Genomic DNA, 25580 nt, shown 5'->3' with positions numbered 1-25580 from the left:
GACTTCGCCCAGCTGTCTGCTCAGCACTTATTGCTCTCCTCCTACATACAGCGCCCTCTCATATCGTGCAGAGCAGTCATCCCTGAAACGACCAGCTCGCCGGTAGCAGATGGCACACTTCTCAATTCTCCAACACTATAGTGCCAACGCGAAGGGCTGATCGATTGGAGCAGAAAAGCGTCTGCCAGCATCGCATGCGAAGGGAATGAAAATGTATTCTGCCTAGAACGCTGGTGAACTTTGATGTATTCAACAGAATGCTGGTTGTGTTTGTTGCAACGCTCGCCTGTCTACAGCCAAAGCTTTCACATCACATTCGGTTCAGCAGCGTTAAACCCCTCTAATTTTTTAGCACACAGTATCGTTAAAATACATGATACACAAAATGTATCTAAATATAGTATCGAAGATACATGCATCTTAGATACTGCTTATGACAGGCCAGTATCCTAACCTTTTTACAACCTGTTCCGCAAATACACGCACCCGGAAGAATGCTTCAAACTAAAGGGATACTTTATTTCTGCTTTCGCCATAAATTAGTACTGTTAGGGTGAAATATAATTGTTTGTATAAAAAAATTGCTGGGGTTCAACCCCGTGTAACCTAGTTGACGAGCGTAAGTTTCATTAAGCATGGTGTAGCCATCGACAGCTAAGCACCACATTATCTATGGCTTGACTGAGGAACCGAGCAGCAGTAAGCAGCCTTCAAGTGGTGGCGAGAGCGCCGGATGAAAGCAGCGGTGAGACATGCCGCTGGTGGTCATGTGACAGAGAGGCTGGCGTCCCTCAGGGTTAGGCCGATGACGAGCCGAAGCAGCAAGCGCGCAACTGTGGCGAAGAGTAGGTGCAGCTGGCGCATGTGCAGTACCTTGCTTGCATGTTAACAACAGTATCCATAAAATAGTGGTAATATGCCTTAAATGTATATGAGAATACTGGGGAATACTGTGCTACTTGATAGACAGAGACAAGTGAAAGACACACGAATTCCCCAGTATGATCAACCAACTGGCCCCCGTGTTTGCATTGTTGTATATGAGAAACATCTTCTGTTCCTACAACTCAGCATATCCTTCTGCATTTTAAGCCAGCTGTATAACTGAAATTCGCACACAAAAGAGGGCAAAAGAATAGAACAGAACATGAGCGCTACTATCAACAAACATTCTGTTGCACGCGAAGAGATACACAAGGAAATCAAAGCACATCAACCAAGCGCACGCCTACTCAAACACTACCACACACAAATTACGGTAGGTACAAAAATTCTAGCAATATCACTGAAGGAGCGCTTATTATGTTTATTGTATTGAACAAGCTTCAATCATCTTGCATGTAACTTGATAACGATTCTCCTTCATGATATTGCATCCAGAAAGATTGGGTTTGCATTGCCCATTCTGAGCTTCTGCAGTGCAAGGTGAGATGAGAGATCATTGAAGCTCTTTCAAAATGTGAACGGAGTGGCGATTGTGTAAGCGCTCATTCGGTGGCATTTCTAGAAAGAGGGACTGCCTATCTGATGGGACAGAATTTTCTTCGTCGTCGCTTGTCTGCACCTGGTGTAATTTGTGTGTGATGGCATTTGAATAGGTACGTATGCACTTGGCTGATGCGCTTCATTTTCGTTGTGTCCCACATGCAATAGAACGCTAGTAGTACCACTCACACTGTGCCGTTCTTTTGTCCCGTTCTGTGCGTGAATTTCAGTTACGCTGAACAGGAATCAACTAGCCGAACTTCAAGACTTCGTAAGCTGGCTGTGGTGTAAAAAAAAATCATCGCTTGCATTGGTTGACTCTATTACCACCTGTGCAGCCGGGCAATTCTAAACATCATTTTTTTAAAACATTCATGCTCGAATATAACTGCAAATTAGCATTATTTCAAATACTGTGCACAGTGAACCTGTACTGACTAGGTCTTCAGAACTCCTTCAATATTTCAGTAAAGTAGAAATTGGGCCAGTTGGTAATAATTCATAATAAAACGGCGCTCATAAAACATGAACACACAGAGAACAGGACGGACAAGAGCGCACTAGCAACTGATGAGTGGTCAAAGAAACACAAGATACTTCAGAGGGCTCTGCCCCAGCCCTCCCTGGGTTCGAACATCCTTGGACTATTTGTATATTTAACTGTTTTGAAATATTGCTGTTCATACACCCCTACTTCTTGGTCATCATCAGTTTCTTTAGCCATTCTCAGTAACCTTTAATTTTGCTTGGTCGTCGCCTATTATAGCTATCCAAGTCATTCGGTGTATACACACCCCATACAGAGGCCCTCTGACCACGCTTGCAGATGGTGAAGACTTAAGGCAGAAAAGCTTTCACATCCCTAGGCCACCCATCGCCTCCCATGTCATTCTTCCTTCTCACACTTTCTATCACCCTCCTCAGCCCCTAAGGTTGGAGAAGGGGATTTCACTTGCAATTCCACGAAACTATTTTTAGACTCGAAAATGAAATTCAGAACGAGTGAAATGGTGGCAAATCATCTGGGCTTATAGTGAAGGCAGCCGAAATTTATCCCAAGCCATCTACTACAGTGCCTATTTATCTTTCTTTCACGTCCCGTTGACATGTCTGGCTAACACCCAACTTTGACAGCTCTGGCTACTATACTGCATTCCATATGTTCCTTTGAGCTTTATGAATGCAAGACTTGTCCCAGTCAACCCAGTCAAAAAAAGACAATTGAAAACATTCTCATAGTTTTCACGTGACCACTAAAAATACAAACTGGCAGTTTTCCTTTTACTCCATTTGGTATGTCCCATCAAACCCACTGTACGCAATGAGTCTCACCCATTGGCTCTAATTGGAAAAGGACTGAAAACACAATTGAAATGACCAGCTGATTGCCATTGGAAATATCCAAATGGTTCCAATTGGGTCTTTTTAACACAGAAACACAGTGGGAACCACTTCATTGCAAAGCAAGCACATCGCAAGCACACTTGGCACAGTCATTTGTCTTAAAATGTTTTCAACATATCTGCGCATGAGTGGTGACCCAGAATAGAGGGTCTGCTCTGTGGACGACAGTGTCTCAGGGATATTAACAAGTGTCTTATCACATTTCCAGCATCTGATCAACACATGTGCACATTGAAACGCATTATCTCACAAGACCCCATGGAAATTTCATAGTTGCATCACAGCATCCTAATGTCACCTCTACATTCATCTTGGTCTTGGCAGTGCTGCAATGTAATACTGAGATGGAGTATATGCATGGGACGGGAAACTTCATCTTAGGAGCTCTAAACACCGCTGTGATTTCATCATAGCAAAGCAGCTTCCTTGCACTTGTGACTCTCCAAACATTCACCGCTCGCTAGACACTCATGGCAGACGGGGCACTGGAGAGGCCCTAGGCCGCTGTTGTGCACATGCAGCAGATGATTCCGTGCGTTTCCTCTCTGGGTGAACCGCTTTCCACACACAGAGCACTGAAATGGCTTTTCACCGGTGTGAGTTCGCATGTGGGACTGGAGAATATCGGCCCGCCAGAACCTGCTCTTGCACTCGGGACACCCGTACGGCCGCTCGCCTGTATGGCTCCGGACGTGAGTCCGAAGTGACTGTTTCGAAGCAAACGAAGCGGGGCAGTGGGGGCACACAATGCGTTCAGCCGCTCCATGGGCACGAAGATGAGAGTCCAAATCAGCCTGCATAGCAAATACTTTAGGACAGAGGTGGCACTTGTGAGGTTTATGGCCCTTATGTATCAAGATGACGTGGGTACGCATGTTAGACTTTTTGGAAAATGCCGCAGGACACAGGTTGCAGGCGAATGGCCTTTCACCTGTGTGCACCCTGATGTGCTCCACCAGAGATGACCGCCTCCCCAGTATCTTCTGGCACACGCTGCACTGGTATGGACCTTCCCGACCGGGCATCGACTCATGTTTGGGCGGGGCTAGATGCTGGGCTTCAATGTGACCAGAAGCGGAATCCATGAGCTCTCTGATGAAGTCAAAAAGGCACCGGATGACGATTTTTGGCTACGTATTTGTCTATTCTTTTCTACAGGCCTGTTCTTGAGCATTCTTCCACCGTTCCTCCTGCATGTCTCACCTACAAAGTAGCTCCTGTTCGAAGCACGTTAGCACATCTCAGTCATCCGCTGAAGAGTTCTGTAAACGAAAAGAGATCACGGATCATGCACGTGCACTGCCCCTGGATAAAATTGCAGTGCATATGCTGTGAAAGCCAGTCACTGCTGTTTTCTAGCAGAACAAAGTTTTGCAACAAAAGGGTTGAATCTCCAATGCTAAGTGCCACAAACAAAAGTGTGCTGCTAAACATATGCACACACACACAAAATGCAAAGCGCCCACGGCCTGAGTGATAGAAAACTGGCCAACTCGTCACAGTACAGGATCCTGCAGGTGTTACGATGACAACAGCCGAGCCACTGACTGGCTGGTGTTAAAAATATAGCAGAGGCACTTAAAAGGAAACTGCGCCAGGTTTAGAGCTAAATGAGCTTGAAGGCCAATGCTTAAAGCTCATAATCACAATTTAAGCATGCAAAAAATTAGGGGGTCTCTTAGATGTCTCTTAAGAGGAGAATGGCGGTCTACCCTTCCTCTTCCATCATTTGCCTCTTATCGGAATTCGTTGCAGTGCTACATATAATTGGTTTATAGGAAAGGAAAGGTGCAGTACCTGTCACACGTTTTCTGGCAAGTGTGGGTTTAGACTGTGCACCATAACTACTGTCGTGTGGCGTGGCGTTCCTTGGCGCACGTTCAAGCGTGGGATGGCAGATGGCAGGAATGCTAGAAAAGGAAAACACATCTCGTGAAATTTCGTGCACAGATCCAAAGCCTCCTAATAGGAGGCGTTGACATGAGTCTAGAAAGGCTTTCGCTTAAAGCATTTTAAACAGTGGCGAAATTGATTCAAGCTGTGACAGTGCCAGGTAGAGGAATGATGGTGAAGGTATTTCACGCTGAAAGCAAAACCCTCAAACCACTGATGGCCTCATGGTGTGGATGAAAAAAGTGAAAACTACAAATTATTTTACCATCTGCAACATCATCGCCCAACATTTTTTGTAGTTCTTTGACGTCATGAAGGTACATTAGGTAGCGAAGTATTGGAAGTAGTAGGTGAATATGTCTACTTAGGACAGGCAGTAACCGCAGATCCGGACCATGAAAAGGAAATAACAAGAAGAATAAGATTGGGATGGAGCGCATTTGGCAAGCACTCTCAGATTATGTCTAGCAGCTTACCGGTATTGCTCAAGAGGAAAGTATACAACAGTTGCATCTTACCTGCACTCACCTATGGGGCTGAAACGTGGAGACTAACCAAGAGGGTTCTACTTAAGTTGAGGACAACCCAGAGGGCTATGGAACGAAAAATGGTAGGGGTAACATTAGGAGATAGGAAGCGTGCAGAGTGCGTCAGAGAAATAACTCAAGTTATCGACATTCTAGCGGAAATTAAGAAAAAATGGACATGGGCAGGACATGTTGTGCGAAGAAAGGATAACCGATGGTCGCTTAGGGTAACAAACTGGATTCCAAGGGAAGGAAAGCGCAGCAGGGGGCGGCAGGTTACACAGTTCCTCAGTCTTGCTTCGTGCAGCCTTCCTCGATCTGACAATGTACTTCAGATCATTAGCTGCCTCTGCCTTTTCAGCATACGTATCTGCTGAAGCCTGGAGGTCAGCTATTGTTGCCTCGAGTTTCTTTTTTTTTTTTTTTCATCACATCGATCTCTTCGTCGATGCAGTGCCTCTTTGATTCTCTGAGATCATCACACTGCTTCTTCTTCACTGCCTCCAGGTGTGCAGTATACTGCTGCTGGGCAGCTGATACAGCACTCTTTAGGTATTTAATAATAGGGACCTTAAGAACGCCCCCTGCCTTTTCCACAGTGTCTCATACAATACGTTGCAAAATACACGAGAGGGCCTTCAGCTTTTCTACGGCAACCTGGCGGCTCACACTAAACCCACGCTTCACAGTGGCCTGCCCGTGGGTGAGCGCAAGAAAAAGTTTGGCAACTTTCCAGTTCTTCATATGATGAATTAAACTTCATCAGCTCAGACAAGAACTCGTCTAGCCTGTTTACATTCTTCTCAAACATTCGCAGGTTATGCATCTCTTGCTGAAGGAACTCTGTGTGCTCCCCCTGTAGTGTCTCTTTGGTGCTCAGACATTCTGCCTGCTGTAATGAGGGCATCCAACACTCTTCTGAAGCTGGCCAGGAACTCATCTAATTTAGTACACATTTGTCGTGGGTTCAGAGAGGACAAACTCCTAACGATTGAGAATCTCAGTGGGCTTCTTTTAAGCACCTTCTTTGTCACACTGATCAAGAAGTGTTTACATTCCATGCGGAACTGGAACACATCCTTCTGGCTTGCTTTAGTTTTCCTGACAGTCTGTTCAGTGGCATGGCATACATCCACCTTTTCAAGCGAAGTGTGGTTCTCGGTGCTTTCAATGTCCATCGTCAGGAGACCAGTTAACTCCTTTTGCTGAAGACAAAACCGAGCACTTAAGGAACTTCGTCAGTAGCTTCCCGACTACTGCTTCCAAGTCCCTTGCAAGAAAGAACACCATGGACTGACCCGTTTGGTACTCAGTGAGGAATGGCTTGAGCCTCATGGCCGCACCTAGTGCAAATTGAAGCTTTGCTAGCAGCAATACATCACTGGAAAACTCGCACAAGTTGTGAAATTATCCACATTTTGGGGGGCTTACTTCCTTCTTTGCAGCTGTAGTAAACTTTTAATATCACACCACAATAGCAAGGCTCTCTCTATCAAGAGGGACATTCTCAAACCACCGGTGTGCAACAAAGCTCAGGGGAAAAGTCTCCTGACCGGTAACTGCAGAGAGATCTTTCCTGCTTGCAAGAGAATCACGAAAAAGCACGCTCAGACTGGAGAGCAGACAGTCAACTACTCATTCACTTGCTGTAACACCTGCCCTGTAGGCGTTGTGCATGGTGTGGAGGTCACAGGAGGCCAGACATTGAACTTGGTATGCTTGATGCCGGTGCTCTTGAAAATTCTTGAGTAACTAAGGCTAACATTGGAACCATCCATTGAAATCTGAAGAATGTTCAAGAGGGAAAGGCTCCAGCATACTCAGCAGCTTTCCTTGGATGTCCTCGGATGTGAAGTGCTCCATAAACACCAAGGTGTTGCCACATTCTAAGACGAATTCCAAAACCGGATGTGAACATCCATTTGTTTCTGCTGGAGATAGTCGTTCATGGACTCGTCGAAAAGTACCACGTAGTAATCACAATCTTTTATCTCTTGCTGCAAAGCAGATAAAAAGAACGGCCTCAGACCATGGCATGTCACGTAGGCACATTTTTTCTCTCTGCAACAAAACGCTTTGGCCCCGTCCCAGTCCGGGAACATACGCTAGAATAGCTGGCCTGCTTCCGATGATGACCGATAGGAGAAATGGGACGTGACAATCTTCAAAGTCCACAGAATCTCTGCGTTCATCACCAGCTCGTGTGCCTTGCAAGCATCATCTAGCTTTCCCGACAGCGAAGGAGGCGGGACGGCTGACTGTTGGCTCGTACTTGGAACTAATTAATTTTGCATCGAGCTGTTGGCTGCAATCTTCATGACACCAGCATGCTTGGCACTCTTCATATGGCTCTTTAACACCGACTCGCCCATGCTGGTGATATCGAAGGTCTTGCTGCAAGGCTTGCATCTTGCGTGGTGCTCACTCGTCGTATCTGGTGCAATCCAGTCTTTGTAAGCGTCGTTGTGAAGCCATGCACCTTGAAATTTGCATTTCCCAGGCATTTTCTTTGCAGTCGGAAGCTTCAGCCGCAATACGTCGGGTGCAGAACCGAAGTAAACAAGCAATGCCGTCAACCGGGGAGCGATGAAAGCTATAAATGGCGCTAGTTGCAGCTGGTGTGCAGCCGTCGCGGCGGTTGGAGGGGGCGGCACAGGGCACCAGGCGCGCGTGTCTCGTGAATTTTGCGTCGCGTTTGAATTTTTATTCTGGTGCAATGCCAACACGATGAAATGTTTGCAGATCGGAGATGAAAAGATGCATTGTTTTTTCCATCATCATCATCATCATCAGCCTGATTATACCCACTGCAGGGCGAAGGCCTCTCCCATATTTCTCCACCTAACCCGGTTCTGTGCTAGCTGCATCCACTTGACCCCTGCGAACTTCTTAATCTCGTCCGTCCACCTAACTTTCAGCCGCCCCCTGCTACGCTTTCCTTCCCTTGGAATCCAGTTTGTTACCCTCCAGCTGATTTCCCCCTTTTCATAGTCTCTAGTGCTTTCTTGACCTCGTCCTTCGTCACTGGTGGAACGTCTGACTGTTTTTCCCTACCGCCAATCTCATTACGGTCCTGACTACTTTGGCTACTGTAGAGATCTGTATAGAACTCCTCGGCTACTTTGACTATCTTGTCCATATTAGTGATGACGTTGCCCGCCTTGTCCCTTATCGCATACATCTGGTTTTTGCCTATGCCCAATTTCTTCTTTACTGCTTTAAGGCTTCCCCCGTTTTTTACAGCATGCTCAATTTTGTCCATGTTATACTTCCTTATAACGGCGACCTTGCGCTTATTGATTAGCTTTGATATCTCGGCCAATTCGGTCTGGTCTGATGGATTGGAAGCTTTCATACTCTGGCGTTTCTTAATCAAATCTTTCGTCTCCTTAGACAGCTTACCGGTATCCTCTCTAACTATCCTACTGCCTACCTCTACCGTGCACTCAGTAATGATATTTCTGAAATTATTGTTCCTTGCCTCTAGGGTAATGTCGCCATCCTCAGTTAGAGCTGAATACCTATTCTGTAGCGAGATCCTGAATTCTTCTGCCCTCCCCCTCACCGCTAATTCGTTGATGGGTTTCTTTCTTACTAATCTATTGCGTTCCTTCTTCAGATTTAGGCTAATTCGGGACCTCACCATCCTGTGGTCACTGCATTGCACTTTCCCGATTACCTCTATATCCTGCACAATGGCGGGGGTTGAACACATTATGAAGTCGATTTCATTTTTAGTCCCCCCGTTAGGACTTTTCCATGTCCATTTCCGGTTCTTCCGTTTGCTGAAGAAGGTATTCATGATTCGTAAGTTATTGCGCTCTGCAAACTCAACTATTAACTCCCCCCTGCTATTCCTAGAACCAATGCCATAGTCACCTACTGCCTTGTCTCCTGCCTGTTTTTTCCCTACCTTGGCATTGAAGTCGCCCATTAGTACAGTATACTGCGTTTTTACTTTTCGCATTGCCGATTCTACATCTTCATAGAAGCTTTCAACTGCCTGGTCATCGTAACTAGATGTAGGTGCATAGGCCTGTACAACCTTCAGTTTATACCGCTTATTAAGCCTAATTGCGATGCCTGCAACCCTTTCATTAATACTATAGAATTCATCTATATTACCCGCTATATACTTATTGACAAGGAAACCTACTCCTAGTTGTCGCCTCTCCGGTAAACCTCGATAACACAGTACATGCCCATCCTTCAGAACATCCTTCAGAACATGCCTCATTCGGCCTCCTAACCTCACTAAGCCCTATGACATCCCATTTCATGCCCTCTAGTTCCTCTAACAGCACTGCTAAACTAGCTTCACTAGCTAGGGTTCTAGCATTAAACGTTGCCAGGGTCAGTTTCCAATGGCGGCCTGTCCAGCGGAGCCAGGCTTTCTTAGCACCCCCTGCTGCGTCACAGGTCTGACCGCCACCGTGGTCAGTTGTTCCGTAGCCGCTGGTGACTGAGGGCTGGGGTTTTATGGAGCTTATCATAGGAGGTTGTGGCCAATTACTGCACCAGGGTGGCCAACTCCTGTTCTGGTGAGGGAGTGCGTTGCCGAAGGTGTTCACCGGCATCACATCGCACCCCAAACCTGTGTATGCAATTCCATCGACACGCGGATTTTTTTTTTTTTTTTTCCGGTGGAGAATTGCGCGGCACCGGGATTTGAACCCCGGTCCTCTTGCATGCGAGGCAGATGTTCTACCGCTACGCCACCGCTGCACCGCTCCATCATGCGTCGCTAAACTCCATCATTGCGCGCAAATGGAGTTTAGCGACGCAATTTAGGAAAAGCAAGCTTTAATAGAACGCATATCGGAATATTAACTCTGTACGCGTTTAGTTTTCACTAAAAGCTTGATAGCACAAGTGAACATGGACAACGAACACGGACAATTCAGAACTCTGACTGGGAGCTTTGGAGTTTGTCTGCAGCCGCGGCAAATATAGAGTGGCCACAGAAAAAAAAAAAAAGGACGTACTAGCAAATTAGTTCTCAGCGCGCTATGACCCGCTAACAAGTAGACAAACGTAAAACAGACAGGACGACAAACAGAGCACTGTCTGTTCGTCGGGCTGCATGCGCCAGCAACATGCAGTTTATGGCTACGTTACCTGAAAGCTGTAGCTCATAAATAATAGGTGCACTTGTGGATGTTCTGGCGCATCTCATATCATGCACTAAATATTTTCCATCACTGCTTTTGCTGGACAAATCCACAAGACCAAAGGAAACACTTCATTACAATTAAGGCAAAGAAATAATTTGCACAAAATGTTCGCGAGAGCATAAATGACGGTTATTTTATTAATACAAAATACAAATGCAGACGTCAGAGCGACCGAACAACGAATTAATAGCTCTGCTTCGAATTCACTCTGTTTATAACTTCAAATGTTTCTGGCGCTCATTTTGAAGAGCCTTGTCCTTTATTCAAAGAGTAAAAAAAATTCATAGTTAGCACCACAAACTGGAAACATTTTGCAGTAACCTCTTTATGATGAACATCGCGCATCCCACTTGGTGGAGTTCGTTAGAATGCTGAGAAACTGCGCGAAACCATGCACACTGCAGTATGCATGATTTCGTTACAGCAGGGGGCAGCAGAAAGTTAGGTGGGCGGATGAGGTTAAGAAGTTCGCAGAGGGTAAGTGGATGCAGCTAGCACAGAACCAGGTTAATTGGAGAAATATGGGAGAGGCCTTTGCCCTGCAGTGGGTATAGTCAGGCTGATGATGATGATGACGTCATGAGCAGGAGCCCAAGTTTTGTCGGCTATATCATCAATGTGAATGCTATCGCAAAAAAAAGCATTGCATGCATTACTTCCGTTTTCGCTACAGAAAGCATTTGACAAAATACCTCACTCCCGCCTTCTGTTAACTATCTCGATGAAACCTTCATCCACTAGTTTTCAACTGGATTCAAGGCTTTCTAACCAACCGCATGCAATTTGTCTTTGCCAATTACAGTGGCTGGAATATGGGAAGTGTGCTGAAGGCGCGGCCGCTCGCGTGTGCTTCCGCGATGCAACCGCGAGGCGGCGCTGGCTACTGCTTACACGTCGCTTCCTACGGGCCTGCTATGCGTGCGTTTCGCGCTAGAAATGCGAGTTTGTAATGGTTCTTCGGGTTCATAGAATAGTATATCCGGACTGCAATTCGTTCACTTGCATGCTACAATGGCAGTGACTATACATGCTGCGCTTTCCATCAGCTTTCGTTCGATTAAACTTGCTCTCTGCGGCCACGATAGTTGCGCTGAAGTTGCTGCCTGAGCACAGTCGAGATGCGCTGACGCTGTATCACGATCAGATTTTGCCGCTTAGAAGACTATGCAGAATGCGAAAATCGCGTGTTACGGGGTTTAATAGGGCCTTCGCGCACTCGCACATTTTGCCATAAAAATCGGCTTGTAGTGTACACCTCTATTACAAAACTTTTGCACAGCGTGAATGTAGCAGTCGCATTCGTGATTATTGATTGCGAATAATTAAATCCACTCGAATTAAAGTGGATGTCCAATGCGTGTGAAATTATAACTAGAGGTTTCTATGAGCGCTGATCATTAATTGTAAAATAAGCACTGTGCTTGACGTAACCAAATAATGTTGTTAGTTTCATGCAAATAAAAGTAGAAAACATATGGTCCCTACTGTACATTCGTGATGGAACTGTTGATTGCTTTCACACTGAACAATAATTCATATTGACTTGATAGCAGAATTCATGCTGATTTGGCATTGCTTTAATGTCACATCACATTAGTTTAAAATAAGTAACATACAAAACACAATTGAGAAAAAGTTCAACAAGACATAGCTGAAAGCACATCTCCACATGGTCCTCACGTTGTTCTGCTAAGTTTCAAATGCTTTTTCTTCTCCCTTGTGGAAGTGCGGTCTTTGTTCAGGGACTTCATGTAGAAGTGAAGACGTGTCATTATGAGAAACTTTACAATGCTGCTTGTAAGTGCTTCCTTGTGGTTATCGCAGCCAACATGTGGCAGTTGTTGCATGTGCTGCATAATCTCTGTAATGCTGTCTCTGTGCAGCTTATTCCAGCTAAACCAAATGGTGAAAGAGTCCTCCAGTGCTTCAACAAAAGCGAACAGCTCACGTGTTGGATACAGCAGTCCCCCTTGGTCACAGAATGCTGTGAAGAGGGCTCACCAGCTGCAAGGCAACTCAGATTTGAACTTTTTTTGTCGATAGATGGCAGCACTTAAGCACCACAAAAGGGAGGAAAGTTCTATTCCCCGTCCAGGTGTGTAAATTACACCGTGACACGAAAGTGTTACTTCTTCCGCGTACAAAAAGTAGAGCCGAAAACTTTCAGTTGATATGCGGCCAAACCTGGGGGACCGGAGTGGGGGCCAGAGAATGGTCCTTTTCTCCAGTAGCGCACCATTGTAGCGTTTTCCAGTTTGGGTCGCCTATGCCCCCTCCCATCTTTTGTGCGAAGGAAGAGAAGGAAGATGAGGAGGAAAGGCAGGGAGGTTAACTCGTAAAGGAAACCGGTTTACTACTCTTTACAGTGGTAGGGTGAGGATTCTTTGCAGGCAGTACTAAGCAGGGCTGGTTTCGACTAGGGAGAGAGAAAGGTGTGAATCATCTTTTGACAGAGTTGAAAACGCGTGAAGGGAACCTTCCCCCATATTAGCCTTTGGTTACTGGAAAACAATCCATTGTGTTGGGGACCCTAGTATTCAGCCCCCAGATAAAAGGAAAGAAAGGAACTCCTAGTGCACAAAATCTTGTCTGCTTCCCTTTCCAGCATTGCCTCGGTTACATAGCCACAGAGAGGTGCCCGCGAGTGTATGACCGTTTACTTTGCCTAGTTGCCTGCCAGCGTTCACGTCGCCGAACACATATATCTTCCGCTCCTTCGTACCAACAAGACATGTGTGTTTCGTTCAATCCTTGATCGTAATCTTATGACAGTTTTTCGCGCAACGCTGCGCCCGACTTGTGATTTCAGTCTAGTGAACAATGAATTAGTATCAAGTGACTTGAATACCAGAAGGCAACGAGGCAGCAGAAAATGCCAGCAAAGAATTTCAGGTACGGGAAGCGTAAGCGGGCTGGTGCACTGATTGCGAACACCAGAAAGAGGCAAGCTCTGGATAATGACCCACCTACGAGCAAAACGCACTATTCTCGCTGTGGCAGCTACCTTTCCCACCCTGCTGAAGAGCCTTCGTCACCAGAAGCCATCAAGCACAGCCCCAGGCCGGCAGACGTTGAAGCTTTCATCAAAGATGTAGAGGTGTCAGGAATTACCCGGTCATCTTCAGTAATGAGCGCAACAGGGTCGTCCGAAGAAGATGTTGCCAATGGAGGTTCCGCACCCACTGCAGAAGAGGACGTCAGTGCGAATGCTGGTATACAAGGGCGACGCATTGTTAACCTTCAGCACCTGTTGACCAGCTTGCAAAAGACCGCCGTTCATGTTCCCTTCAACTGCACTTTGGCGGATATGGACTGTGTGTCTGAAAGGAAGCAAGGTCTTCGAAGTAAGCTGATTCTTGTATGCAGGATGTGCCGAAGAAAGGATGTCATCCACACCGACCCGGCACCTGACGCGCAAGCTTCCAGCGGCTGCGGCGACATAAACACGGCAGCAGTGTGTGGAATAGTGTCAATCGGCTGCGGTTTCTCAAACCTCAACGAACTGCTGGCGTCCATGAACATCCCAGGAATGTCATCGGACACTTACACAAAAATAGAAGACGACGTTGGACAAATTATCAATGAAGCCGCCTGGGAGGAAATGAAAAAAGCGGGCGCGGAAGAGGCAAGGCTGGCAAGAGAATGTGGAGACATTGACAGTGATGGTATACCCACGATAGCAGTCATCGCAGATGGAGCGTGGTCAAAAAGATCCTACAAGAACAAATATGACGCTTCGTCAGGAGTGGTGAGTGCACAAATTTATTGAATTACGATAATAACAAAAAGCGCTCCATTTTATACATGGAAATGTTTTATACTTAGTGCAAAAAGATGCTTGACCTTTTTTCACTGCCCCATTGTCTTGATCGCTGCCCACACCTCCATAACCTAGCACTAAAACTGGTTTCGCTTGCATCGTCTAGCGTCAACGAAGAGGGCAAGTGTGCGATGGTTAGAATTGTGAATACAAAAGTGCTGCCAGCGATGTTATGTGTGCTTGAGTATACGTGTGTATACGTGCAAACACACGGACCTGAATGATTATATTACTTTCCTTTTTTTTTACAAATAATCACATTACAATTAAGAAAAAAGAATGTTGAACATCTATGACAACAGGGATAGGTACCACTTGGATCGAAAAAGGTCATTAAAAAGTAACACTTGAGTTGCAACTTGCATGATAAGCTGAAATACCTATCTGTTCTAGATATAAGCACTGCAATCAGCAGGGCAGCTTTGTGACTAATATTGGTGTTACTCTTTCAGGCTGCTATCGTTGGTCACAGAACTGGAAAAGTCCTGTACCTTGGCGTGAAAAACAAGGTGTGCGCAATGTGTGCTCGTACTCCACAAGATGCCACCCCGAAACAGCATCAGTGCCACAAGAACTGGCACGGAAGCTCAACCAGCATGGAGCAAGCTATTGTGGTTGAAGGCTTCAAGAAAAGCATTGAACTGCATGGCATCAAGTATACAAAACTTATTGCTGATGGTGATTCGAGCACTTACCGCTCTATCATAGCAGCAGCACCATATGGAAACCAGCGGGTTGAAAAAATTGAGTGCAGGAACCACATACTTCGCAACTATGCCTCAAAGATAAGAGAGATTGCACAGAAGAAACGGCTGGAAAAGCTTCCCCCGAAGGTAAAAAACTCTGTTCTCCAAGCAGCTGTGCGCCTGCGGCATGGTGTTGCAACAGCAATAAAAGTTAGAGGCTCTGAAGATGCATCGTTTTCTGAAAAAGTAGAGCGCCTTGTTAAGGACATAAAGAACGGCCCAAATCATGTTTTTGGAGACCACGCCAACTGCGCTGGTTACTTCTGTTCCGGGGGCAAAGCGGGAGAAGAAAATATATTTCCTGAAATACTTCAAAAAGGCATATTTGAAGAAATTTGTGTGGCCATGAGCAGAGTGGTTGCAAACGCTGCGAGCCTGATAATGGACGTCGACAATAATGCTGCCGAGCATTATAACTTCGTTGTGGCAAAATTTGCAGGCGGAAAGCGGATTAATTATTCCATGAAAGGATCGTACAAGACAAGGTGTCTTGCTGCGTCTTTATCGGTGAACTGCCGAGGAACATACCACGAAAAAATAGCGCGCAGGATTTCCGGAGGGCAGCTTGGAAGATGTACAGCATCATTTGTGAAGGCATCAGTTTCCAAGAGGAATTCAAGGCGAAAGCTACCGAAAAAGAAGCTGTCAACCACGCCACGCTGCCAGCGCAGAGATAAAGAGCTACATCTTGGTGCCGATGCTGACTACGGCCTACCAGACATGGAGCCCGATGCTTTTGCAACTGCTTCGGACAACTTCCTGAAATCGCTTTCGCTCTCGGCAAACAACATTGAAGACCTGCAGCGAGCAACGTCAAAGCAAAGTGGATCCACTCTATGGAAGCAGGAAAGGCGAAAGAGATTGACAGCATCACTGTTTGGCGCTGTGTGTAAAATGAAAGCAACGACGGGATGTGGGCGGACAGTTGGCGATATCCTGTACAAAGAAATCACATCTGAAGCCATAAGGTACGGAAAGGACCACGATTGCTTAGCACTAAAGCAAATCGAGAAGGAATGCAACGTTGTGGTAAAAGAGTGCGGCCTGTTTGTTGACCAGGAAAACCCCTTTCTTGGCGCTTCCCCTGACGGACTCATTGGGGAGGACATCCTCGTCGAAGTCAAGTGTCCGTACTCAGCGAGGGACATTACTCCACTAGAAGGAGTTCGCGCCAAAAAAATAACCTGCTGTGTCGAAAACAAGGCCGGAAGATTGCAGCTGAAGACTAACAGCAATTATTGGTACCAAGTATAAGGCCAGCTCAATATTGCTCGCCGTCAGAAGTGCTTGTTTGTAATCTGGACCAAAAATGGCATGAGTATTGAGGTGATTTCCAGGCATGAATCGTTTTGGGAGGACGAGATGTTGCCACGTCTCAAAAAATTTTATATGCACTGTTTGCTGCCAGAACTCGTGGACCCAAGAAGAAGCCGTGGCCTTCCAATTCGCGAACCTCATTACATTGTCGAAGCACAGATGACACGCACACTCAAGCGACCTTTGAATGCAAAAACTAAAAATGAAGAACACCGAGAAATCGTCTAGGACACCCTTCCTGACTACAGAGCATCTTTCCCCTTTCCTTTTGTCACTGTCACGATCATGTATTGGAACAGGTTTCTTGCTACTGGTTTATTTTGTTCAAATAAAAAAAATGCAATCTAAACAGAAGGAAAGAGGGGTGGTGGCCACGCCACCCGCGTATGATCTTTTGTACGCAAAAACGGGGCAGCAACCCTAAAAGGAAATCTTCCAACCAATTCCGACTGGTTTGCAAGCTGAAATTCCTTACCTCATATGATTTCCAAGGAAGGCTTAGTAGGCGCCCTACTTCGAGTTGCATTTTTTTTTTGTCGCTGTGTATTTTGCAGCGTGGTGCAGGAGGTCCTGCTAGCTGCGGCGCATACCGAGCCGGCTCTAAATGGGAGAATAAAGGCAGTGGTCGAATGCTTGACTTAGCGAAACCGGTTCAGAAGTGGAACTAAATGATTTTGCCTGCCAGGCTACTCGCCTTTGAGGTCATGTTATTTACACGACGGACCGGTTCGACCAGTTCTCATGAGGTCGGAGCTACAGTACAGCAGAGGCTAGACAAGAAAAGGAACGAAATGGTTATTTCACCCCTTGCCTTGGGGAGATGTCAGCGTGTATAGACCTTTCCAACCTGATTGAAGCCATAGGTACCATCGGGCTCGCTGGATTGATTTTTCAGCTGGCGCTGATCCGTGGGCAATGCAGCAGAGGCTAGGCAGGAAAAGGAAGGAGACAGGATTCTGTCCCCTTGCTGTGGGGAGTGGATGTTCGCTTTTCATGCGGAGGTGTGAAGGGGGAGGTTGGAGAAAGGGTGCGAGGTGATTAGAGCTCAAGAGCCCACTTCCCACATCATGGGCACAAAAGCCAACAAAGGCTCATCTCCTTTGCTTTCCTGTCGCGCCTCTTCTACATGCACAATGGATAGGTGCCAAGGATGTTTGCTCCCGCCTTGACTTGTATCCCACTATAGGTCGCCTGAACCACTGCACACCTTTGTTGGGGTGGGAACAATGCTGTTCTCCCACATAAATGGCCCTGTGAGTCACTTATGCTTTGGTGCGAAAAATGTTATATCCTCGGGCAGCGGAGGAGGGGTTCTTCTTGTCTGCGCCTGGCATCTCACTTCACAGCCCAAGCAAGAAAAAAGGACAGAAAGAAGTCAAGTTGGTCAAAATTTTGAGAAAAACATGCGCGCACTAACGCTGACAAGCAAGAGGTTGGTGGTAGAGTGTAGTATTGTCTAAACAGTTTGACACCAGATGGAGCCACGACGCAAATAGTTAAATTTGGCGCGAACTTCAATTCTCGCAGAAAATACATTCACAACTTTCAGAACCTGTAAAACGCTAACAATAGGTTCGATATGGGTAAAAATTGCAGTTTAACAATCAGGAAAGAAAAAGGGAGGAAATGTTGCGGAGGAAATTTTGATGTTTAGCCTAGTTTTTTTATGAGATGACAAGGAAGACCGACATATCTAAAAACGCAATTTTTAGGAATATTTGTCTCTGATTTGAAATAAAATGAAGTCTTAAAAATAAAATCTGCCCGCAACATTTCCTCTATTCTCTAAAGACGAAAACGCTGCCACAAACCCCATGAAAATTTAACCGCATTTGGACACGCTAGAGCTTCTGAAAGTTACCATGTATTTTCTATGGACGTTGGCACTGGTGAGCCCTCTGAAGGATGAAAGTTGCTTTTCTGCGTTCTCTGGTGATGTAAGGAGAGCATCGAAGTAATCTTGGCATTTTGTTGTGAGGACCTTTCGTCGTGCAACATATCCTGCTAGGTAGTACACCAGTCTGGCGTCACTTGTTTTCTCTGGGTATATGTGATCAGGTGCTAATGAAGTTGGAGAGGTCTGAAGAATTCTTGATGCTTCGTCCAGTTTACCAGAGTCCAGCAGGGTGTCGACGTGGCTTGCTAATTCAGTGGTCCCAACTACAGCATCGAGCATTCCGCCTGCACAATTGCCAGTACTTGGAGCTTTTACCAGATTATAAAAGCTAAGGCAGTTCACTGCTGTGAGGAACTGTGCCGATGTCGGGTGATCATTGCAGCCATTAAATTGGCGTATTATGCCAAAAAGCTTTTCGATTGCATCTTGACTAAGCCTTGAAGTCAAAAGGTATTTGTAGCCAATTTTTTCATTGAGGTAGGTCAAGAGTTCCAGAGTGGCTTTCAAGGTTACTCTAAGCCCTTCCGCAGTGCCAGGTGATAGAAAACCAGCCTTAGAAGGCCCTGTATTGGCTTCCCACTCATCAATATACACAAGGGCTTTCTTTAAACATCTTCTTTTTTCGAGTTTGCCCTGAGTGAGCTTGATGGCTCTCTCGATGTCATTACATCGATCAGATTATGCATGAAGGTGATGAACTTGGCTGTAGCATCGGTGTGGTCACATGAATGTGGAATTTCGTTCTTGTACAAAAACAAGCGATGCAAAACTTGTGGGCTAAAAAGGTGGAATGCCAAATTGACTTTCATTTTTTCAAAGCTATTAGGACTCAAGTGGACATTAGTTATTTTTGGCATTGCTTTCAATGTGACTTGGCACTTATCATGGTCATGGGCTATCTTGATGGGCCTTACGTCCACATGTCCCTCTGGCGTTTTGAAGCCTGCCTTGATGAAGCCATTGCGCACACATTTTACTAAGTGCGGAAAGTCGGACAAGAAGAAAAGGCGTCTGTCATCTCCACAAGGATGGTTTGTCGATGGTTTGATAGCTTTTGAGCTTGCTGCAATGCCAAAATTGCGCCACATTGCCCGATTCCATGACGCGCCATCACAGGTGACGTAGTCAACCTTCAGACCGGCATTTTCGGAAAGCAGCACAGCTTCTAAAAGAATCTTCGAGAGCAACGGTGCTTTAACGTTTCCCTTAGAAGCAAAAACGCCAAGGATTTGATGCCATGACCCTGAAAGAGGCTGAAACATGATAACCAGACCATGGTCACATGTAACTGTCTTGTCAGCCTCAGGCGTGTAGGGGCCAAGATCAACGAACCCGTCCACTTTACCAGAGCCGCTTGCAACAGCAAAGTTTTCTGCAAGCTTCATCTTATCGAGAATGAGACCACCATGGCACTCAAATTCAGTCATCTGTTGCATTTTTCTTGATATGCCGGAAAGCACTGCTGTATTAAATCCAAATCTGCTCTCATACTTCTTCATATATTTCCTCAGACAGGTGCGGCTAGGTAGCACAAGTATTTTTTGCTTTCGCACATGTTCATAGAGACGTGGACTTTTCATGTGCATTATAATACATTCTAATATCCACTCTGGATTACAGCGCATCCCTTTCACAGATTTGCGACTTCCAGCCTCAAAACACTGCATGATTGCAACTCTTTGTTTTTGTGGAAGCTTTTCAATCTTTTTTAGCACAGTACTTTCTTCAATATCTTCATTTTCCTGCTTCATTTTAGCGATTGTTTGATCCAAGCTTTTCACTTTGACTCTGAGACGTCGCACTGCTTCAGTTCTGGCCCTCAACTTCTTTCCATAATCATACCTGACATTTCGTTTCTTTTCCCGACACCGTTGATTAAGTAGAAGCCTTCGCACATACTTGCATGCGATGCACCGCATCTCATTTTCTTTCACAGCACCTTTGCATCGTATATGATAGAAGCCTTCGCCCCACTTTATCATTTGCGAACAATTGACATCGAAGAACTCCGTCAGAAGACCCGCTCCTGAGCAAACCTGCATTCTGTCCACCTCTTGCAGCAGGGACGCTGGATCACATTTGTTGTCTAACGCCGCAAGTTCCACACCACGGATGAACACCTGATGCTTGACAGCGCTGCCCTCATTGCACGGAACAAAACAAGCTTCTGAGCGTGAAGGAGCCCCATGTTCGGCCCTGGTAGGCACACACTATACGACACTGTAAGCGGATCTTCACAAAATACATGCTTTCCCCATTTATCCGATGGAAGGGGAACGTATCTGGCATCCAAAGTTCTTGGTGGCCCCGATTCGGCAGACGCATACCCGGGTATGTCAGACGCGGGAACGTCAGCTGATATATCGCTGGCGGGCGGAACTGTTCGCCGCCTCTTCGAAGGCACGATCTGGGGGTCCAGTCGCTCTTTTGGCTTCCTCTTCTTCGGTACGGGCTTGGACAGATACTTGGGCACGTTCGGGAAGATCGTAGGAACGGCATCCGACTGAAGGACTGGTTTGCTCCTTTCCAAACGCACTGTCTCATCTTTTATGTTATGTTCGAAGTGCCGTAACACAAACTGGGGATCAAAATGAAGTTCGCAAACAGCGGCGTTCCGTTCGAGGGGCTTGTCAGCTCTCGGGATATTTCTCTGCCACTTCAGAAAAAACTCCTCGTCCTTGGGTACACCGAAAAGCGACAGCTTTTCTTTGCACGATTTGTACCCGGTTGTGCAACCGGGCACAAAAAAATGGCTTTGACGCCGGCTCATCATACACACGTTTTTAACAAGCCAGACAAAGCGTACAGCGTGCGGAATCCACTCAAATTCACACAAAAAGCACCGAAAACGTGAGCATATAGGCTTCCCACGCGTTCAGCTACTGTTCAGCTTGACGTGTAAACGACGGCGAGCGCCACCTCGCGGATGCATGATGAGGCTGCACTGTGCTTCTCATAGGAGCCGCTTGGCGGTAATCACACTTCAGTATTCTAGGCACTGTATTGCCAATAACCAATCCTTTTCCTTTTCACGTGTTCTTTCAGGTGTGCCCCAAGGCACTGTCCTTGGCCCCTTACTGTTCCTAATTTACATTGGTCTCCCTTCAGTATCTTCTACCATCCGCCTTTTCGCTGATGACTGTGTACTTTACCGCCCTGTAACTAACTCCTCCGACGCTCCTGCCCTCCAGAATGATCTAATTCGCATACAACATTGGTGCGCTACGTGGCTGATGTCACTGAATACCCCTAACACTTTCCTGATTTCTTTCCGTCGCCGAAACTACACTCCTCCCAATTACAAAATTAACAATAGTACAATAGCTTCAACCAATTAGTTTAAATACCTTGGTGTTCACCTCACTCATAACTTTCTTTATACTCTGTGCCTGGCAACTCCGCGCTCCGCGGCCGTTGTCCCCGCTCCTCCTCCGTCAAGAAGTTACGCCACCGGCTGTAGAGAAATGGTGACAGCAACGTTGGGTCACCTTCGCCAGGCGAGTGCCGGGTGCGCCGTGTCGTAAAGCAGTCCGTATAGCCACGTGCTGTTGCCCTAGGCTATTTTGTAGTGTGCAAGGTCTTGCTTCTATTTTTCTCTGCCGTCGAATGCTGCTGGCATACAGCATTGACCAAATTGTAAGTGCCAGCCTTGCTTTATCCTTCCGACGATCGCTGCGTAGTGTTCAGCTGTATTCAGGCTTGTGAAAAATAATGACAGCACCAGAAACTGCATTTATTACACGTCAGTAAGGCAATAATGATATTAAATGTGCAGATGTATTTTATGGACTGCGGTGCTAATTTCCTCCTTGGTTAGCTTGTCTGTGTGGTATGTTGCAGTGCTTCAGAGCAATATTTTTGTTTTTCCAGTGCATAGACTAATTGCGAAATTCTGTGAGAAAATAAGACCACAAGCTTTACCTATTATCACGATTACTTCGGAGTGAGCGAAACCAAAAGGTGCAACGCGTGTATTTGTTTTCCTAGTTTTTCAAGTTAGAAGAAAAAAAAATTGTTTGTGCGATGCACTGACTCATTGAACGTAATAGCTGATACCAAAATTGTTCTCCTTAGAGATCCCAATGTTTCTTACAGAGACGCTGCAGCAAAATCCACTGAAAAACTTGACCGACGGAGCTGTTCCAGCCATCTGTAACTCAAGCTTGCTGAAGTGCCCTGTCACTGACAGTAGTCACCTAGAACAATTTTCTCTCCTTGTAGCAACTAGATTCACCACTGCTGGTGAACGACGCCTCTTCTATAACAGACAAGAATGATTTGCATAAGCCACCATTTCGGCAGAAGCCACTCTCATGAAAAGTCATGAAGCTGTAAAAGTAGTTACTCTTGTAGCACAGCTGCTGTTGTGAAATGTGTAAATAAATGCTAGCACCTTTCTTCTTAATATTTGTTTTACCGCAGCGTAGACTAGCATTGTATTTTTTATATTACCATCGACACTAACGGAGCAGTAATGTAGTTTGTTTAGCCATGCGCACATTTCTTGAAACTGCCTCCCATAAAATGTCATAGTGTTGGTGTCATTAAGTATCGTGACCACTTGTTATGCTTAGAGGATGTCGGCCTTACAAGTAAATATACTGAATATGTATGATTCATGCTTAATAGAAGTTATCCCGCTAGCGAATAGCGACGCTCCAGCCTCCGCGCCGACATTCAGACCTATGTGCCTCAAAAAAAAACGTCAGTAGCGCCCTCAAAAACGGGAGCGCAACTTTGCCCGACAGCACCGCTGTATTGTTTGCGCAGTGCATTGACAGGCATGGAGAATGACCTCACTAATAATTTAACATGGTCTTGCCACATAAACCACATAATTCCTCTAATCGAACTTTTGGATACCTCCGCCGTAACCTGCCAATGGCACCTTCTTGTGTAAAACTACTAGCTTACAAAACCCTTGTGCGACCTCAACTAAAATATGCCAGTGCTATCTTCGATCAACACCATTCTAACCTTACTAAAGCTTTTGAATCTATTTAAAACCGTGCCACCTGTTTCATTCTTTCGAACTACTCGTACACTTCAAGCACCACCGCCACGAAATCTCAGTCGCAACTTCTTACTCTCGCTTCTCGTCGCTGAACTTCACGCCTCTGCCTTTATCATATGTTCTTTTATGCATTACCACGTGACAGTCAATTCATCCAACCAGTGCATCGAACACCTCACACAAGCCATTCTAACAGCATCATTCCACCATGTGCCCGCATAACTACGTTTCATTCTTCGTGCTTACAACTGGAATGGCCTTCCCAACCATCTGGCACTCATCGGTGATCCTGTACGCTTCAAGGCTGCCACTGAGGAAGCCGTCTTATCGTAGCCAAGTAGAGCACAAGCCTGTCACTATTTATGGCCGTACACAAGCCCACCCCTCATGTAAAGTCCCATATCGGGGCCCTTGATGTATCAATAAAGAATAAATAAACAGAATATCATAAAATACCCAAAAATTGATGCACCTGTTCTCCTGCGGATGCCTTATAGTCTTGCAGGTCAAACGTTTTGTGGGGCCCTGCTCCACGGACCTTTAAAGCTAGCGCCGCACCACATTTGAAGCACGCACCACTTTTCAACACTCCCTGTGCACTGCCCCTCTCCTCAGTCCCCTTCGCTCTTGGATTTCCTGCTGCTCTCCCAAAGAAGATCACCTGACCCCCGCATCTGCATGTTTCTTCTGAAATGCGGATTTAATAGATGGTTTGAACGTCTAGCGCTGCCTGCAATTTGGGCACAGCAGGGTCGAATTGCCAGCCGCAGGGCACAGCTTCAGCGCGAGAGATGGGCGCCGGAGACAAGCGATGGTGATGGCGATGCCGCAGCGTTTTCTGTTTTTTGTCTTCTTTACATTTCCCCCACGTGAAGAAGTCGCAATCCTGGCGACTCAGGGAGAAGAGACGACCAGGGGGTTGTAATATGGCTTGAGGTGGCTAACGTGGACAACCTTGCGGCCGCGAGGGCGGTGGTCGGAAGAAGGGGTGGCTGGCTCGATGACGTAGTTCACAAGGAATGTGTGTTCCAAGACGCGATAAGGTCCGTGGTATTTGGTTTCTAGTTTGTTGGTGGCAGGAATGCATAGCCAAACGAAGCTGTCGGCCAGGAACATGGGAGCAGGGGTATCGCTATCGTGCTTATCTTTGCGATAGCCTTGAGTGTTGGAGGTAAACGTGCGAGCTAGCTGACGGCGTTCCTCGGCTTTCTGTACAATATCTGACAAAGCACTGTACTCAGAGGCATCTGAATGGTATGGCAAAATTGTGTCCAGAGTACAAGGTGGCTCACGGCTGTATAAGAAAAAGAAGGGCGAAAAACCAGTTGTTGCTTGGGTGGCAGTGTTGTACGCGAGCGTTACGAATGGCAGTACCTGGTCCCAGTTGGAGCTTCCAGATTCAGATGTAACATACATTGCAAGCATATCCCCAAGCATACGGTTGAAGTGCTCCGTGAGGCCGTTTGTTTGCGGGTGGTACGCAGTTGTAGCCCGATGTATCGATTTGCAAGACGACAGGAGCTCTTGGACTACTTCGGAAAGAAAGACACTACCTCTATTACTCAGTAGCTCGCGAGGGGCATTGTGTCGAAGAATGAAGTGATGCAGGAGAAAATGGGCGACCTCTCGGGCTGTCGCCGCGGGAAGTGCAGCAGTCTCCGCATAACGGGTCAGGTGGTCGACGGCGGAGATGACCCATCGATTACCAGCGGCACTGCATGGTAGCGGACCATAGAGGTCGATTCCCACATGATCAAACGGGCGAGCTGGACATGGTAAAGGCTGGAGAGGGCCAGCGGGATGGCGAGGAGTCTTGCGTTGTTGACAGGCGGTACAAGAGCGAATGTAGCGCCGTACGAAATTGTACATTCCCCGCCAGTAGTACCTCTGATGAATTTGATCATAGGTTTTCAGCACGCCGGCATGAGCGCTTTGCGGGTCAGTGTGATGGTGGGCACAAACCTCGGAGCGGAGGTGGCGCGGAATGACAAGAAGCCACATTCTGCCGTCTGAGTTGTAGTTCCTTCGGTAGAGAAGACCGTTCCGAATGGTGAAATGGGAGGCCTGTCGGCGGAGTGCCCGTGGATGCGTAGTCACGAAAGTAGTGCCAAGGATATCTAGCAGGTTAGAGACCCAAGGATCTTGTCGTTGCTCGAAAGGCATATCCTCAAGGGTGAGTGCAAACAAGGATGCTTGAGGAGGAGACGATGAGTTAGGCGAGTGCATCGGTGACCGAGAAAGAGCGTCGGCGTCAGAGTGCTTTGCGGCCAGAGCGGTACACTACACGGATGTCGTATTCCTGA

At 46.5% G+C, this 25580-nt stretch overlaps 1 protein-coding gene, 1 long non-coding RNA gene and 1 pseudogene across 3 annotated transcripts in view; 1 reads left to right on the top strand and 2 right to left on the bottom strand.

The window, feature by feature from the left end:
- Positions 1–440: 440 nt before the first annotated feature.
- Positions 441–25580, bottom strand: part of LOC146210004 (uncharacterized) — a 48171-nt gene continuing 23031 nt past the window's right edge. The window contains exons 3-4 of one of the 2 annotated variants that reach the window (XR_014707971.1): positions 4687–4799; positions 441–4151 (exon numbers count right to left, since the gene is read on the bottom strand). This is a non-coding gene — a long non-coding RNA (uncharacterized LOC146210004). The remainder of the gene's footprint in view (positions 4152–4686; positions 4800–25580) is intronic. The other variant, XR_014707972.1, reaches the window with a different exon arrangement.
- LOC146210007 (uncharacterized) lies at positions 12846–16966 on the top strand. The gene is made up of 2 exons (XM_084606162.1): positions 12846–14231; positions 14756–16966. Exons 1-2 carry the CDS (start codon positions 13356–13358, stop codon positions 16301–16303), a joined length of 2424 nt encoding a protein of 807 aa, XP_084462288.1. The 5' UTR covers positions 12846–13355; the 3' UTR covers positions 16304–16966.
- LOC146210006 (uncharacterized) lies at positions 19560–21033 on the bottom strand (annotated as a pseudogene).

Source organism: Amblyomma maculatum, chromosome 1, assembly GCF_055883805.1.
Source record: "Amblyomma maculatum isolate TAMU_Amacu chromosome 1, ASM5588380v1, whole genome shotgun sequence".
Lineage (NCBI taxonomy): Eukaryota > Metazoa > Arthropoda > Arachnida > Ixodida > Ixodidae > Amblyomma > Amblyomma maculatum.
Note: the sequence above shows the minus strand (reverse complement) of the source record. Positions and strands in the feature narration are given on the sequence as shown.

Bases quoted from the DNA above. Each gene is read 5' to 3' on its own strand.
- LOC146210007 (XM_084606162.1), top strand. From the start codon at position 13,356: ATGCCAGCAAAGAATTTCAGGTACGGGAAGCGTAAGCGGGCTGGTGCA. The intron at 14,232-14,755 runs GTGAGTGCACAA...TTACTCTTTCAG, and splicing joins ATGACGCTTCGTCAGGAGTG to GCTGCTATCGTTGGTCACAG.